At 39.8% G+C, this 17,927-nt stretch overlaps 1 protein-coding gene across 1 annotated transcript; it reads right to left on the reverse strand.

Annotated features, from left to right (window-relative positions):
* On the reverse strand, positions 1-5,692 carry LOC110538108 (eukaryotic translation initiation factor 1). Its single transcript, XM_021624706.2, has 4 exons — positions 5,529-5,692; positions 4,566-4,729; positions 4,384-4,485; positions 1-4,189 (listed from the first exon to the last, which is right to left on the reverse strand). Exons 1-4 carry the CDS (start codon positions 5,557-5,559, stop codon positions 4,145-4,147), a joined length of 342 nt encoding a protein of 113 aa, XP_021480381.1. The 5' UTR covers positions 5,560-5,692; the 3' UTR covers positions 1-4,144.
* Between the last annotated feature and the right edge of the window lie 12,235 nt (positions 5,693-17,927).

Below are 17,927 nucleotides of genomic sequence, written 5' to 3' on the forward strand. Positions count from 1 at the left end.
TGTTAGGTATCTACAGTACTTTATTATGATCCGATTATGCCAGTAGAACAATTAATTGGTAAACACACTAACATGCACAGAAAATGCAAACTCCTCTCTGTTATGAAATCCATCACCTGACTTGACTACATTCTTAATAAAGTTGAACATGATGGGTGAACCTAAAAGCATACAGATGCTGCATCTCATTTGTATCTCAATATGACATCACTTCTGGGTAGCAGTTTTGCTAGGACTGTCTGGAAGTGATCTGAGTGGGGAGGGGAAAACTGAAAACTACATAGCCCTTTCAAAATAACAGGAATTCAGGCCTTGCTGCTAACCTCTCCCTTAAAGGTCATCTTATGACAGTGACAAAAAAGGATCATTAAGAGATTACGGTTGTTGTACATCATTGTCACCAACATAGATTTGGTGTAGTGCCACCAAAGGAGAAAAAGGCTCATGAGTGGCATTCTTGCTGTAAACAACACCCCCATTGACACTCAATGATCTTGCAGTTGGCCACTGCTCATCCATGCAGTGGGTCCTACATTTGTTAGTGTCTTTTGACCCCCACGAAAAAAAAGGATCTGACCTCAACCCACCAATAGGTCCTGACGCACCACTTGGGAAAAACTGGTGTCGAGATAGGGTGGCATCCACCGAGCCACCAGTGGCCTTTATCGTCATTGTCACTTTTCATATCTTCACTTATAAATAATGTCAAGCTGGTCTGATAACATTTCCCCACAGAATAAACAAGTCATTAATCTTTCTGTGGCAATGTAAATTTATCTCATTATGGAAGAAAAGCTGAAGGTGATCTTTTGAACTTCATTAAATTCCAAGATTATATGCCGCCGATAGCTAGAATTTAGCTTGAACAGTTTTTGTCAGACATAACATGTAGAAAGTACCTGTCATTTTGGGTGGAAATGATTACCTTTCAACAACAATTTAGCTTTAAGCAATGTGTCAACATTTTGGAACAAAGCATTCTTCTGGTCACTTTAGGACAGTGTCTTAATTACGCAATAAGGCCCGAGAAGGTGTGGTATATTGGCCACATACTACAAACCCCCGAGGTGCCTTATTGTTATTAAAAACTGGCTACTAACGTTATTAGAGCAGTAAAAAAAGATGTCATACCCATGGTATACAGTCTGCTATACCACAGCTGTCAGCCAATCAGCATTCAGGGCTCGAACCACCCAGTTTATAATAAAGAGTGTAATGTTTTATTCAATTTACCACTTAAAATGTGACTTTTGATGTGTCATTATGTATATTTCACTTAACCAGTTAATGTATTTTTCACTGTAGGCAACTTAAAAATGTATTTATTGGTCCACTTCCAGAAAGAAAAAAAGTTTTACAATGTATTCTGTCTCCATATAGACCTTTTTTTCACTGTGATCCTGCCTTCAGAACCATCCAATTTACATTTGAAAGAGAAGAAAACATAATTCCACCATAGACATACCCACAATTGTTTCTGTTGTTGTAGATTTGTGTAGTGGGCAGGGTTTCTTCACACCTACCCTTGCTTTCAATAGACAAAAACATGTAACATTTTTGCACAGTTCAAAAAAGCCCTTTATAGCATCACATCAGACCCCAGGTTGGAGGGACGTTGACAGCAGCCGTGACAGCATCAATGCAGTTGTTCCGCGCCAGTGGCGCTAAGCAGCTCTCCCACGACTGCAGAGGGGGACACTGGAACAGTGTTTGTGGTGGTGCAGGAGGATATTGGACCTCAATGGGGTATGCATCAAGTGTCCCAGGGAGCATGACAAAATTATCAGGCTCCCTGTGCATCAGCAAGAGGGAGAACCTGGAAGATCTTAATGGTCGCTTTGCGTCCTACACGGAGAATCTAAATGAGATACCTTTTCGCATCACAATTGTAGGGTTTTTTTTTTCACTGTTAGCCTAAAGAACTACTCTTCACCTTCTCCTATCATTAGGTGTAAAAATCAGATGATATTCTGGTCAGATGCGATAGAACGGCCACCCAGTGCTTTCAAGTACACTCAGTTGCGATTCCTCTCTTAGTGGCTAAAACAGTGAGAAGTCTACCTAGGATGTGTTGTATGAATGTGTGAGGCTCGATGTCTGTGTGGCTCAGGTGCACTCACTAGAGGGAACCAACACGCAGCTTGAGCTACAGATCAAGGAACATTGGGAGAGAAGATCCCTTGGTGACCGTAAAGACATGAGTTGCCACTTGGGGATGATCGATAACCTTCAGAACCAGGTAGGTCTACATGGGGACCCATCACTGAACACCTTCCACAGTTGACAGTCTCATTTTGCTTCTAAGCATCATCTTATGACCAGACGACTTACTCTCGTTCATTTGTGACCTGTCACCAAGTAGAATTCTATCCCATTCTTTCAGCAAACAGTAGTGGGAGGGAGGGAAAGTAGATAAGCGAACAAAGGAAGCCACTGCACACAGACATCAATTCAATACAAACAAAATCTAATGGGGAAAACATTTAAACAGAGATATTGGCACAGCACTGAACAAAAATATAAATGCAACAGTTGAAATGTGGAACCAACATTTTACGAGCTGAAATAGAAGATCATAAACATTTGCCATAAGCACAAAAAACATTTCTCAAATTGTGCACAAATTTGTTTACATCCCTGTAAATGAAAGGTTACTGAGGAGGTTGTCTGTAATAAAGCCCTTTTGTCAGGAAAAACTAATTCTGATTGATTGGGCTTGGCTCCCAAGATGGTAGGCCTATGCCCTCCCAGACCCACCCATTGCTGCAGCCCTGCCCATTCATATTAAATCAATAGATTAGGGCCTAATGAATTTATTTAAATTGTCTGATTTCTTTTATGAACTGTAATGCAGTAAAATCATTGAAATTGCTGCAGTTATATTTTTGTTCAGTGTACATGACCAAAAGTATGTGGACACCTGCTTGTCAATCTCATGGGAATTAATATGGAGTTGGTCCCCCCTTTGCTGCTATAACAGCCTCCACTCTTCTGGGAAGGCTTTCCACTAAATGTTGGAACATTGCTGCAGGGACTTGCTTCCATTCAGCCACAAGAGCATTAGTGAGGTCCGGCACTGATGTTGGTCGATTAGGCCTGGCTCGCAGTCGGCGTTCCAATTCATCCCAAAGGTGTTCGATGGGGTTGAGGTCAGGGCTCTGTGCAGGCCAGTCAAGTTCTTCCACACCGAGCTCAACAAACCAGTCCTGTACGGACCTCGCTTTGTGCATGGGGGCATTATCATGCTGAAACAGGAAAGGGCCTTCCCCAAACTGTTGCCACAAAGTTGGAAGCACAGAATCATCTAGAATTTCATTGTATGCTGCAGCGTTAAGATTTCCCTTTACTGGAACTAAGGGGCCTAGCCCAAACCATGAAAAACAGCCCCAGACCATTATTCCTTCCCCACCAAACTTTACAGTTGGCACTATGCATTCGGGCAGGTAGCGTTCTCCTGGCATCCGCCAAACCCAGATTCGCCCATCGGACTGCCAGATGGTGAAGCGTGATTCATCACTCCAGAGAATGCGTTTCCACTGCTCCAGTGTCCAATGGCGGTGAGCTTTACACCACTCCAGCCGACGCTTCGCATTGCGCATGGTGATCTGAGGCGTGTGTGCGGCTGCTCGGCCATGGAAACCCATTTCATGAAGCTCCCGACGAACAGTTATTGTGCTGACGTTGCTTCCAGAGGCAGTTTGGAACTCAGTAGTAAGTGTTGCAACCGAGGACAGACGATCTTTACATGCTACTTGCTTCAGCACTTGCCGATCCCCTTCTGTGAGCTTGTGCGGCCTACCACTTCTCGGCTGAGCCGTTGTTGCTCCTAGACGTTTCCACTTCACAATAACAGCACTTACAGTTGACCGGGGCAGCTCTAGCAAGGCAGAAATTTGACGAACTGACTTGTTGGAAAGGTGGCATCCTATGACGGTGCCGCGTTGAAAGTCACTGAGCTCTTCAGTACGGACCATTCTACTGCCAATGTTTGTCTATGGAGATTGGATGGCGTGTACTCTATTTTATACACCGGTCAGCAATGGGTGTGGCCGAAATAGCCGAATCCACTAATTTGAAGGGGTGTCCACATAATTTTGGCCATGTAGTGTATCAGGACCAGGGGAGATGAGGCTGCTGAGAGCTTCTAGAATCCGTGGACCTTGAGCTGCTCCTCTTTCGCCAGGCCAATCTGGAAGTAGGATGAGGGCAGAAGAAACATCACACAAAGGAACTTTGAACTCCAGTCACAGAACATTTACAAACAGGTGCTTTTCTATATGAGAGCCATCTGTAGGGGCCATGACAGATGGCCACTTAGTACACACAAGTGTGGAGTATAAGCTGGGTGCAATGTGCTATAGCAGGGACAAGAGTCAAACCTACCTCAATCAGAAACGTGCAGATATTCTTGCGCTGGTCACCTTGCAGCTGAATCACTTCCCCATACTCTGGGTGCTCAATCACTGTCCCATTGCAGGCAAATTTCTGTTGACAAAGCAGAACTAGTCAAACAAGACATGGAACTTTTTAGTTTACCACCTAGTGTAAACTCTGCCATAACATACCTTCTTAAAGGCCTTGACTAGCTTCTTCTTATCATAGTCGATGGCTATGCCCTGGACCGTGGTCAGAGTCTTCCTGCCGTTACGCTGCTGGATTCTTATGTGGATGTAGTCGTCAGTCCCAGATGGGAGTCTGTCATTACCCTTAGTTGCATCTGCAAATGGGTCTGTGGGAAGAACACCATTAAAAACAAAACAATTTACTGAAGACAAAAATAGAGTTCAAAACAAGCAACCTAAAGTGATACCTAAGATGTCACTTTTGTTTGACCTAGATAACAAAAAAAATGCAGGCCGATAAACTGGTGATGTAACGTCCTATCCACGAGTCTCAGGCCCAAGCAAAACGCTGCTTATATGCTGGTTAACAGACTAGTACATGGAAATTGAGATTTTGGACAACTACGACAGTAGGGGAATATCATTAGATCTAGCTATTTGTCTGAACTATTTATAGTTTCAACCTGAAGGACTTCCTGAAAAAAAAAAACTGTCGTATCAGACAGATTGGGCAAAAAGTTACATTTATACTCTGGCCATTGTTGACTCTGTGCCAGAAAAACAACCGGCAGTAACAATTTGCTAACCGAATAACGTTAGATATTGTACGTTGATTAATGTGTCCACAATAGAGTAATTTGCTATAACGGCTACAAATCCGTGTTGGGACCAAACGTTAAACAAGGACATTAACTTAGTCTGATGATGTCGATAAGTGTTGGTCAACGTAAAAAAAAATAATAAAAAACACCTGGCATGCTATTAATAACTTTTTGCAATCTGAAGGGAATGCTCTCGATATAACTAACCAGATGTTTTATGAAGAGATGTATTTACAATTTATGATTAAAATCAAACGTTATATTTAGTTGTAACGTCGTCAACATGTTTGCAAATACTAGCTAACATTACCAACAGCCATTCCCCCCGCTAATCACGTTAGCCGAGATGGTTGAAATGTCTTACCGAAAGTTTGGAGGTTCTGGATAGCGGACATACGATAAGATTGACTTTGCTTTCGGATAATAACTGGCTAGCGATCGACGGGTCCGCCCAATTTCTGTTTTTCTTTGAATCTTCCTTTACACGGGGACGAAGCTTTAGTCGGCTGACCGGCTTTCACAAAATGGACATCGTTCAGATTGCAAAGTGGTACACAACCTTTTACAGCGCCTCCCCGAAACTACCGTCACCGACGTTTTTGACGTACGTATGGACGTGTGCTACGCCACCCTATTTTACTGGAAGGATGACATAATTATTTTGGTATTTCTGGGGGGGAAATATCCACTAGGCTGCATAAAAAAAATATAAATTAAGTGTGACGACCTTAGCTAACTCCAAGGTAGAGTTATATGAATATGGGAACTTTCCTGGAGTCATTGGCTGTATTTAGGGTGACCAGACGTCCCCGTTTTCCGGAGACAGTCCCCGGCTGGAGAATGTCCCCGTTTTTAACTGTGCGTTAAAAACAGACCGCAACGTGAAATAGTTTACTTGGCAAGGAACGTTTATATGTAAAACATTTTGTTATTCGATTATTTTATGATCAGTTTTCATATGTACTTAAAATAGTAGGTACCCTTTTATTTAAATTATTATTTGTTTTATTTCTCAGAATAGTTCCTGATTACACTAAAGAGGGTTTTTAGTCTCTCTTACTACAAGAACCCATGGTTTGGTCTTGAACATAATTTCCAGTTGAGTTGAATTTCAAAGGTTATGGAATAAGCTATTTTCACTTTAAATTTACTTAAATGGTGCAGATCTCGGTTCCTTATCGTTTACGTTCACTGCTCCTACGTCTTTGACTCATCCTACTACAGTTTGTACTTTTATATCATCTTTGCTGTTTTGTCTTTGTCTATATTATCTCTTAATGCTAGGGGGTTACGAAACAGTGTGAAGCTCAAGGCCTTATTTTTATTTGCTAAACAATTTCGAACAGATTTTTTTCTTTTTTCAAGAGTCTCACTCAATTTTGGCTGATGCCAACTTCTGGAGGTCACAGTGGGGCAACGATATTTGGCTTTCCCATGGATCTGAACGCTCTGCTGGTGTCACTACAATGAAAAACACCTTTGGTGGTAATATTCTACACTCGGAATGTGACCCCTTTGGTCACTTTATTTGTCTTGTGATCAGTTACAATGACATTACACTCATTACTGTAAACTTCTACGGGTACAACACCAAACATGAGAATGATGAGTTGCTTGAATCTATAGAGAAACATATACTTCATTGGTTATCTAAATTTCCCAATTCGTTATTACTGATAGGAGGGGACTTTAATATTACAATAGATAATTCAACTGATAGATGGCCCCCAGGTAGGCCAACCAATCAGAATTTGGGTTTAATACTTTTTATGGAAAAGTTTGATCTTACGGAGGAGAGAGAGGTTGGAGAGAGAGGTTTCCGGCCGAAAGATCATTCACTTGGAGTAACAAAACAGGCTACAGACAATCCAGAATAGATTTTTGGCTTATATCCAAATGTATTGATAGTGAGTGTGTTACTACAAATATTTGTACTACTCCCCTCACAGACCATAAGGCTATTTACATTGATATCAAAATATTTACCCCTGATACGAACCTTGGTAGAGCATCCTACTGGAAGCTAAATAGCTCATTATTAAATAAGGATATAGTTACATTTGAGGTTAAAGATCTGCTCTCACACTTTTGGGAAAAGGCTTGTGAAGAAAAATCTTATTGCAAGAACTGGGAGCTCTTTAAATTTGAGGTGTCTAAATATCTTAGAAAATATGGTAGTAATCTTGCTAAGACCAGAAGAGCTGAGGAGGAAAAGGTGATCACTAAGATAACTTCCCTTTCTCAGAGGTCCCCAGTCAGCCTCTCTGGGGAGGAGAAGATGGAACTAATTGAGTTACAAAATAAACTGGATAACATATATAAATTAAAAGCAGAAGGAGCCTTTATTAGATCTAGGAAAAAATGGATTGAGGAGGGAGAACAGAATTCATCCTATTTCTTTAGACTTGAGAAATTTCACTCTAAAAATAACCCTATCCATAAGTTAAACATTGATGGTGTTATTACAGATGACCAAAAATTAATCGCTAAATACTGCAGCAATTTTTACAGAAAATTGTATAGCTCTACGTACTGTCAGGAATCCACAGATGTGTTTTTTAACTCACTGAATAATGTTCACTCTATCAGTGATATAGAATCTAAACAGTGTGATGAACCCATCAAAGTTGAAGAGATTATAGAGTCTATCAAACATCTAAAGAACAATAAATCACCAGGTGTTGATGGAATTACATCAGAATTTTACAAATTATTTTCTGAACAAGTAGCTCCCTTCCTATTTGAAGTCTTTTTAGAGAGTATTAAAACAGTGTTCTCCCTCCTACAATGAGTCAGGGGTTAATAACACTGATACCTAAACCCCAAAAAGAAGTGCTGCTCATCGATAACTGGCGTCCAATTTGTCTTCTTAATAATGACTATAAGATATTAGCCTCACTACTTGCAAAAATAATTAAAGAAGTCCTGGATGCAATCATTGATGAAACACAGTCTGGCTTCATGAGGAACAGACATATTTCTAACAATGTCAGACTAGTATTAGACGTACTTGACTACTCAGACCTAATAACTGAGGATAGCTTCATATTATTTTTAGATTTTTATAAAGCATTTGACACAGTAGAGCATCAGTTTCTCTTCCAATCCCTTGAGAGACTTGGCTTTGGGGATTTTTTCTGTAAGGCTATTAAGACTCTCTATGCAAATGGTAACAGCTCTATCAAATTGAAATATGGCACCTCACCTAGATTTGAGTTAAAGAGAGGAATTAGGCAAGGTTGTCCTATCTCTCCGTACCTGTTTTTATTAATCACCCAACTTCTTGCAAATTCTTTAAATAATAGTCCTGTACAAGGTATCTCCATAGCTGGTAAAGAAATTATTATAAGCCAGCTGGACGAAGATACTACACTTTTTCTGAAAGACGCTAACCAAATTCCCATATCGATCAATGTGATACAATCCTTTTCCAAAGCGTCTGGTCTATATCTTAACATTAAGAAATGTGAACTCATGGCTGTCAAAGATTGTGTGACACCTTCATATTATGGTATTCCAGTAAAAGAAGAACTTACATATTTAGGCATAACAATTACAAAGGATCAGAAGTCTAGAGGCTTACTAAATTTTAACCCTCTTATTAAAAAAACACAGAAGAAACTAAATCAATGGCTACAGAGGGACCTATCTTTAAAAGGTAGAGTCCTAATAACCAAGGCTGAAGGTATCTCTAGACTAACATATGGTGCGCTATCTTTATATCTTGACCGTAAAATAAGCAAGGAGATAGACCAGATGCTTTTCAACTTTCTTTGGAGAAACCATACCCATTACATTAGGAAAACTGTTGTAATGAACACTTATGAGAATGGAGGACTGAATTTTCTGGATTTTACTACTTTAAATAATACTTTTAATATCAATTGGATAAAACAATTTCTAAGAAGACCCACTTCTATCTGGAATTTTATTCCTCATCATGTCTTCTCTACTTCTGGTGGCCTTAACTTCATGTTGTTTTGCAATTATAATATTGACAAAGTTCCAGTGAAACTTTCTGCTTTTCATCGGCAGGTTTTCTTGTCATGGTCCTTAATTTATAAACACAATTTTTCTCCACACAGATATTATATATGGAATAATCGGGATATATTGTATAAAAATACCTCTCTGTTTTTAGAATATTGGTTCCGAAATAATATCCTATTGGTGAGCCAACTGGTAAATGCAGAGGGTCTTTTACTCAGTTATAAAGAATTCTTATCACTTTACAAGGTCCCTGTAACACCTAAAGATTTTGCAATTGTTTTAGATGCCATTCCCTCAGGTGTTGCTATGTTATTTAGGAACCTGTCAAGACCTGACCCTCAGAGCCTACCTTCTGTTGACCCTGTTGACTCATCAGTAGGAAAGATTTGTTTCTCTTTTGGTCCATTCAACAACAGAGCGATACGAACCTTGTTTCAGCAGGATGTTGTATCTATACCTTATGTCATGCCTTATTGGAATGGATTTATTGAGAATATCTGTTGGAAAAAAGTTTGGATGTTGCCACACACATACCTACTTGTTAACAAAATTAAGGAAGTTTCCTTTAAAATTATTCATAAATATTATCCTGCCAACCACTATATGAAGAAGTTTAAGGAAAACATCAACTCAAATTGCTCCTTTTGTAATGACCACCCAGAAACAGTTGTGCATCTTTTTTGGCATTGTATGCATGTAAGAAAACTGTGGCAAGACATCAGTAGGTTTATAATTGAACACATTTATGAAGATTTTACACTATTGTGGAGAGATGTACTGTTTGGATTCTTTACATACAATAGAAATAAGCGGAATCATTTTTATGTAATTCATTTCATTATTCTTTTGGCCAAATTTCATATACACAAATGTAAATTTACAAACAGAAAACCACATTTTCGTACCCTACAAAAAGAAATGGAACTGTATTTTAAGACAGTTAAATGCTCTACTAACAAAAAAGCTGTTAGAATTGTAAGTATATGCATGTCCCTTAAGGTCCTTGTGTAATTGTAATGTGATATTGTACCCCCTAGCTCGATTGTCTATTGTTTGTAATCTATGTATGCTTGTGTTCCCTCATGTGCTTTATGTATTGATTTGAAATTAATAAAAAATAATTACAAAAAAATAATTAAAAAAAATAAAATAAATAAATTTAAAAAAAAAAGTTTACTTGGCAAGAAAGACCGGGCAGCAGAGCCTACCGGTTGACGTCTCAATCGCGTTGTGCTTGTTTAGGCCAACAGAGGGGGCTGCTCCCCATAGCAGCTTCATTCACTCTTCTTCTTCTACTATCTACTTGCTCGCGATAGTTTTAGAGAAAACTGCTGTGGCAAACTCAGCCAGAAGCTAGCAAGTATCAAGTGAATCCACAACATCACCACAAACGTCTTTTCAAGTCAAACAATCGTTTGAGATACCAGCTAGTGATGTTATAATGTCACAATTTATTATAGAGATAGATGATCTGCTGTATAAGGTTTTAAATAGGTTATGCTAGCTAACACTAGCTCTGTAGGCTAAGTTAGCTAGCTACTGTTATGGTAGCTAGGTTAAAAAACATGTAAACATGCAGTGGACGGGCTATTTTGAAAATATGATTATTTTAAATGAATGCACAATTCATTCTGATAATATTTTTGTAGATTACAATTTTAATGGTTTGGCATTATAACTAGTGTGACAATATATTTAGAAATGTTCATGGATAACATTAGCAGTGGAGAGGAAGAAGAGTGAAGGAGACAGAGGAGGAAAGGTAAAGATATGGTTACAGAGCCTGCCAATGTATTATTCCAAACGATGTTTTAGAGATAAAATACAAAAATTAGGAAAGCAATGGGAATCTGTTAACCAAAGTATTTTATCTAATAGTATGCTTTTTATTAATACAGATTAGAGAGGAAGGAGAATGAAAAATTAAGGGAGTAAAAAGAGTGAAGCAAGGAGAGTGTAGAAGAGTGAGGTGGAAATGTGAAGAGAAGGAAAGGAAGACGTGTGAAGAAAAGAGGAGGAGAAGAAAAAGTTGAGAGTAAGAAGAGTGACACAAGGAGAGTGAAGAGGAGATACAATGACTCGGTTTCCAAGAAATGGAAATGCACTTTTTATGAAAAACATGATGAGAGAATTTCCATTTATACGCTCAGGTCAAGACGATAGAATGGTTCACTGCAGCCTTTGTAATTCCTCTCTTTCAATTGGCAGCCGGAGAAGAACGGCAGTGGTAGAACATCAACAGACGAAAAAGCACAAAGCCTCTCTGATTGCCCGTGTTGGTATGCCCTCTGTCACCACATTCTTCAAGAAAGTAGAGCCTTCCCAAGAAGAACATGGTTTAGCTGTGCAGGAGGGTGTCTTTTCATACCACACTATGCAACACAATCATAGTTACAGATCTATGGACTGCACAGCACAACTGACACAGAAGCTTTATGAGCCAAAGTTTACATGTGCTAGGACAAAATGTCAAAATGACAAAATGACGCCATAGTGAGTAATGTGTTAGCAACATGGGCAACTACTTTGGTAACACAGGACCTAGACCAGGTTGAATTTGTGTCCCTGTCCATTGATGTGTTCAATCATGGACATGTAAAGTTGCTGTAAATAGTAGTCAGATATTGTAAGATATATGGTGGCAACACATCTGTGGAAACAAAACTGCCTGATTTTGTTGAATTGAATGGAAAAACATCAGAGGAAATTGCAGCTGAGGTCTTGGTGGTCATCCAAAAATGTAACCTGGAAAACATTCTCTGCAACCTCTGCGTGAAGAGATCCAGAAGGCAGCAGGAAAAATGCCCCAATGTGACCATCAATGACGATGCATTGTGTGACGAGGTTACTGGCCAGCAAGAGTTCCAAAAGGGGGGATCGCTTGAAGAATGGAAAACATCTGAGGCACCACTTAGTCAGAGATGGAGCACGGTGGTTACCCACTTCAAAGAGAATGCCATCCCACACACTAACCTGGCTAGATTAGCGTCTGTTGTCATGTGCTTACCTGGAGGTAATGCACCAGTCGAGAGAGTGTTCTCCCAAATGAATGATCTATGGACAGCAGCAAGAAATAGGTTCACTGTTCCTACCATCAAGGCTGTGCTTATTGTGAAGACAAACTTCAACCTCCCCTGCCAGGAGTTCATGGAGAACCTGGCCAAAGACAGCAATCCTGAAGAAAATACATTCTTCTGAGAAACATACAGATTAGGTTGGTATAAGTATATTATGTAGTTACCAATCTCATCAGCATCTTATTTCTTTATTATGTTGTTTAGTATTTCACGTATACTATTGTCTGTTTTTTCAATTTTTCTCATGTTCTCTTCTGCTCTTATTCTAGCAGGACCACTGAATGGCTGTTCAGATCAGACAGTTCTGTCTTGTCTATAGTGTTTCTGTAGTGTAGTTGTTTTCTCTGTATCACAATGTGCCTATTAGACTAAATACATGAAACTGGAATTGTCCCCCTTTTTTATTTCATAGATAATAACACTGGATATTTTTTTCATTTCAGAAATCTGGTCACCTTAGTATAGATGGATGTCATATTCCCATCAATCAATCAATGACATGTATTTATAAAGCACTTCTTACATCAGTTGATGTCACAAAGTGCTGTACAGAAACCCGGCCTAAAACCCCAAACAGCAAGCAATGCAGGTGTAGAAGCACGGTGGCTAGAAAAAACTCCCTAGAAAGGCCAGAACCTAGGAAGAAACGTAGAGAGGAACCAGGCTATGAGGGGTGGCCAGTCCTCTTCTGGCTGTGCCTGGTGGAGATTATAACAGAACATGGCCAAGATGTTGAAATGTTCATAGACCAGCAAGGTCAAGTAATAATAATCACAGTGGTTGTAGAGGGTGCAACAGGTCAGCACCTCAGGAGTAAATGTCAGTTGGCTTTTCATAGCCGATCATTCAGAGTATCTCTACCGCTCCTGTTGTCTCTGGAGAGTTGAAAACTGCAGGTCTGGGACAAGGTAGCACGTCCGGTGAACAAGTCAGGGTTCTATTGCCGCAGGCAGAATTGTTGAAATTGGAGCAGCAGCACGACCAGGTGGACTGTGGACAGCAAGGAGTCATCAGGCCAGGTAGTCTTGAGACATGGTCCTAGGGCTCAGGTCCTCAGAGAGAGAGAGAGAGAAAAAGGGAGAGAGAATTAGAGAGAGCATACTTAAATTCGCACAGGACACCGGATAAGACAGGATAAATACTGCAGATATAACAGACTGACCCTAGCGCTTTCAACCAAGAAGATGCTGCATTGTCATAATTTCAACAGCAGTGCTTCATAATGCAGCAAACTCTCTCCAAAAGGTCGCAACGTTCAAGGGGGCCGAATACTTTTGCAAGGCACTGTAGCTCAAGTGATTGAAGCAAACAATAGCCATGGATTCACAAATGGAAATATCGGGACCCCAAACTGGTGCTGGTCTGAGAGGAACATTGGTACTGCTGCTGCTTAATTTTTCTCTCCTCCTTCATAGACAACTCAACATGAAGGGTGTGCATCTTCATATCATGCTCTTCTTTTAAATATATTAGTTTTTCACTCATGAAACTAATGTATTTAGCACCAGTTTCTCATTCATGCTCAGCCTCTTTGTCTTTGTCCTGCTGCCCATGTTAGTGACACAATCTTCCCTCCTGGCTGCTGCAGATGTAGTGAGCTGAGTGCAAGAGATGACTGACAAAATTGCATATTCCAAGTCCAATGATGACACTTGTTGAATGAATATCCTACCAAATGAGGATTGGAATGGTCCCCCATCTGAACTGTCAACGGCTGAGTTTAGACAAGCAATTATGATATTTTTTCCACTAATTGGTCTTTTGACCAATCTGTCTCTGGTATTTCCAGCCTTGAAAACCCTCCATACAATCAACAGCTTTTGTCTTCTTTAAATAGATTTATATGTTTTTCCACAGGACCTTAGAAAGACAAAACAATATATACTTAACACAAATATAAAACGCAACATGCAATAATTTCAATGATTTTACTGAGTGACAGTTCATATCAGGATATCAGTCAATTAAAATAAATTCCATAGGCCCTAATCTATGGATTTCACATGACTGGGCAGGGGCGAAGCCATGGGTGGGCCTGGGAGTGCATAGGCCCACCCACTTGGGAGCCAGCCAGGCCCAGCAAATTAAAATGAGTTTTTCACCACAAAATGGCTTTATTACTGACAGAAATATTCCTCAGTTTCATCAGCTATCTGGGTGGCTGGTCTCAGACAATTCCGCATGCGAAGAAGCCAGATGTGGAAGTCCTGGGCTGGCGTGGTTACACGTGGTCTGCGGTTGTTAGGCCGGTTGGACTTAATGCCAAATTCTCTAAATGACGTTGGAGGTGGCTTATGGTAGAGAAATTAACATTAAATTCTCTGGCAACAGCTCTGGTGAGCATTCCTGCAGTCAGCATGCCAATTTGCGAGTTCCTTTAAAACTTGAGGCATATGTGGCATGGTGTTGTGTGACAAAAGTGCACATTTTAGAGTGCATTTTATATTCATAAGCAAAAAGTGGCCTTTCATTGTCCACAGCACAAGGTGCACCTGTGTAATGATCGTTCTGGTTAATCAACTTCTTGATATGCCTCACCTGTCAGGTGGATGGATTGTCTTGGGAAAGGAGAAATGCTCACTAACAGGGACGTAAACAAGGGGAGGGGGGGATATTTTATTTGAGCTCATGAAACATGGGACCAACACAATATATGTTGCGTTTATATTTTTGTTCAGTGTAGAAATGATTTTAGTAAGTACAGTGCCTTGCGAAAGTATTCGGCCCCCTTGAACTTTGCGACCTTTTGCCACATTTCAGGCTTCAAACATAAAGATATAAAACTGTATTTTTTTGTGAAGAATCAACAACAAGTGGGACACAATCATGAAGTGGAACGACATTTATTGGATATTTCAAACTTTTTTAACAAATCAAAAACTGAAAAATTGGGCGTGCAAAATTATTCAGCCCCTTTACTTTCAGTGCAGCAAACTCTCTCCAGAAGTTCAGTGAGGATCTCTGAATGATCCAATGTTGACCTAAATGACTAATGATGATAAATACAATCCACCTGTGTGTAATCAAGTCTCCGTATTGTGAAAAGCAAGAGCAGCAGCATATATTATAAAATGTCTCTCTTTCGCTCTACTGCAGCGGTCGTGTTCGGATCTGTACAGGCCCTTCCGGACAAGTCAGTTAAAATCACACATACCCGAAACCCGTGACAATCATATCAGATCTGACCCAGACCCGTGACATTATTTCCCGAATCGGGTCTCGGGGATTCGGGTACAGGTGGATCCTTGAAGACCTCTACTGCATATGCATATTAGCCAACACAGCATATCCTACACATAATAGCATAACTTGCAATACAATCTTCTCTAAAAACAGCTGAGCAGAATGTATAGCTTACAATGTGCTCTGCAATATGATGACCAGGATTTGATTCTAAACCGGATGAGTTCTCAAATGTCAGCAGTTGCCCAATACCATGGTCGGCACGCATAATGTTGGATGCATTATCATTTAAGGTATGGAGAATGATAAAGGGTCTGCAGGATTACAGAAAAAGCATTTGGGAAATGAATGTTGAAGTTTCAAATACAAAATGTTCAGTGAATGTGAATATATTTAGTGGGTTTAAATGATTAGCCTAACTTTCCAACTAACCTAAAAGTTGACCGTGCCAAATTCTTGCCAATCCATTATTCTACTACTATGACAGAGTGTTAGGCATATTGTCCATAATATGCAAAATAGCAAAGGTGTCTCAGGCAGTATATAAAGTATCTACAGTTGAAGTCGGAAGTTTACATACACCTTAGCCAAATACATTTACACTCAGTTTTTCACAAATCCTGACATTTTAATCAGAGTAAAAATTCCCTGTCTTAGGTCAGTTAGGATCACTTTATTTTAAGAATGTGAAATGTCAGAAAAATAGTAGAGAGAATGATTTATTTCAGCTTTTCTTTATTTCATCACATTCTCAGTGGGTCAGAAGTTTACATACACTCAATTAGTATTTGGTAGCATTGCCTTTAAATTGTTTAACTTGGGTCAAACGTTTCAGGTAGCCTTCCACAAGCTTCCCACAATAAGTTGGGTGAATTTTGGGCCATTCCTCTTGACAGAGCTGGTGTAACTGAGTCAGGTTTGTAGGCCTTCTTGCTCGCACACACTTTTTCAGTTCTGCACACAAATTTTGAGGTCAGTGCTTTGTGATGGCCACTCCAATACCTTTTGCCACAACTTTGGAAGTATGCTTGGGGTCATTGTTCATTTGGAAGACGCATTTGCGACCAAGCTTTAACTTCCTGACTGATGTCTTGTGATGTTGCTTCAATATAGCCGCATAATTTTCCAGCCTCATGATGCCATCTATTTTGTGAAGTGCACCAGTCCCTCCTGCAGCAAAGCACCCCCACAACATGATGCTGCCACCCCCCGTGCTTCACGGTTGGGATGGTGTTTTTCGGCTTGCAAGCTTCCCCCTTTTTCCTCCAAACATAACAATGGTCATTATGGCCAAACAGTTCTATTTTTATTTCATTAGACCAGAGGACATTTCTCCAAAAAGTACGATCTTTGTCCCCATGTGCAGTTGCAAACTAGCCTTAAAGTTTAAGGCTATCTTTCAAACTAATGTATTATTCAACCTTAAAATGAGTAACACATCCATGGACACATTGAGGTTACTGTAACTGTAAATGTCTTATTAATATGTAGTCATATAAAGTGTGCATGTTCAAGAGAGCATGCATAGGTTGTCGCAGGTCTGTGGAGATCTTCACATTTGTTGTAATAATCTGCACAGAATCTAGAATGGCATTAATGACTTGCAACATGTACCTTAAATGTAATCCAAGTCATTTGGTTCTGCTGTGAGTTGAAGCACAGTGATGACACAATCTGTTTGTCACATAAACAAAATGTCTGACATTGTATTCCCATTTGAACTTTGCTGTGCTTTTAAATGGTTGAATGCACAGTGATAGCCATTTGGGTGACAACTAAACCAAAAATCAGACATTGTTTTTCCATTTGAATTTGGTTGTGCTTTTAGATGTTTGAAAGCATAGTAACAACATTTTGGAAATTCAACTTTTGTCTGTTTTTTCGAGTGGGTGATTATAGGTTGTAATCTCATTGATCAACGTCTCAACTAAATATTAGCCAATTATCCACGTTGAAATGATGTGATGTGCCCAGTGGGTAGTTTATGCTAGAAATGGACATCCTGACATGTTGCAACTACTAGGCTAAGGACAGAGTCAGGGTACTTTGCATCCTACTCCAACTTAGGTACAGATTGTTACACCAGATAATGTGATTTAACCAAAGATTTTTGGTATCCATTACTGGGAGTTACAGGAAAGGTAATGTTTGGTGTAGCACAGAGACTTTTTTGGACAAACCTTAGCTTGGTGATAGTGTTTGTGTCCTCAATTCATGGAAACAGGAGTCTTATAAAAAGTCTGTATAGAGTTGCAGGGGGTCTGTTTGAATGTAGAAAATATGCTCTGTTTATCAGGTTTGAAGGTAAGACCCAGATGCAGACTGGAAACAGGAGACAAAGGGCTGTGAGAAATGGGTTTTACTCTAGGCACATGAAAGGTGGGATGTACACTAGCGTTCAAAAGATTGGGGTCAAATAGAAATGTCCTTGTTTTTGAAAGAAAAGCTAGTTTTTGTCCATCAAAATAACATCAAATTGATCGGAAATACAGTATAGAAATTGTTAATGTTGT

This window comes from Oncorhynchus mykiss, chromosome 12, assembly GCF_013265735.2.
Source record: "Oncorhynchus mykiss isolate Arlee chromosome 12, USDA_OmykA_1.1, whole genome shotgun sequence".
NCBI classification, from domain to species: Eukaryota; Metazoa; Chordata; class Actinopteri; order Salmoniformes; family Salmonidae; genus Oncorhynchus; species Oncorhynchus mykiss.

Excerpts from the sequence above, each read along its gene's own strand:
- LOC110538108 (XM_021624706.2), bottom strand. The coding sequence starts at position 5,559 with ATGTCCGCTATCCAGAACCTCCAAACTTTCG. Across the intron at positions 4,486-4,565 it reads TAGTCAAGGCCTTTAAGAAG|AAATTTGCCTGCAATGGGAC; the intron begins GTATGTTATGGC and ends CTTTGTCAACAG. Across the intron at positions 4,190-4,383 it reads TCTGCACGTTTCTGATTGAG|ATTGGCCTGGCGAAAGAGGA; the intron begins GTAGGTTTGACT and ends TCCTACTTCCAG.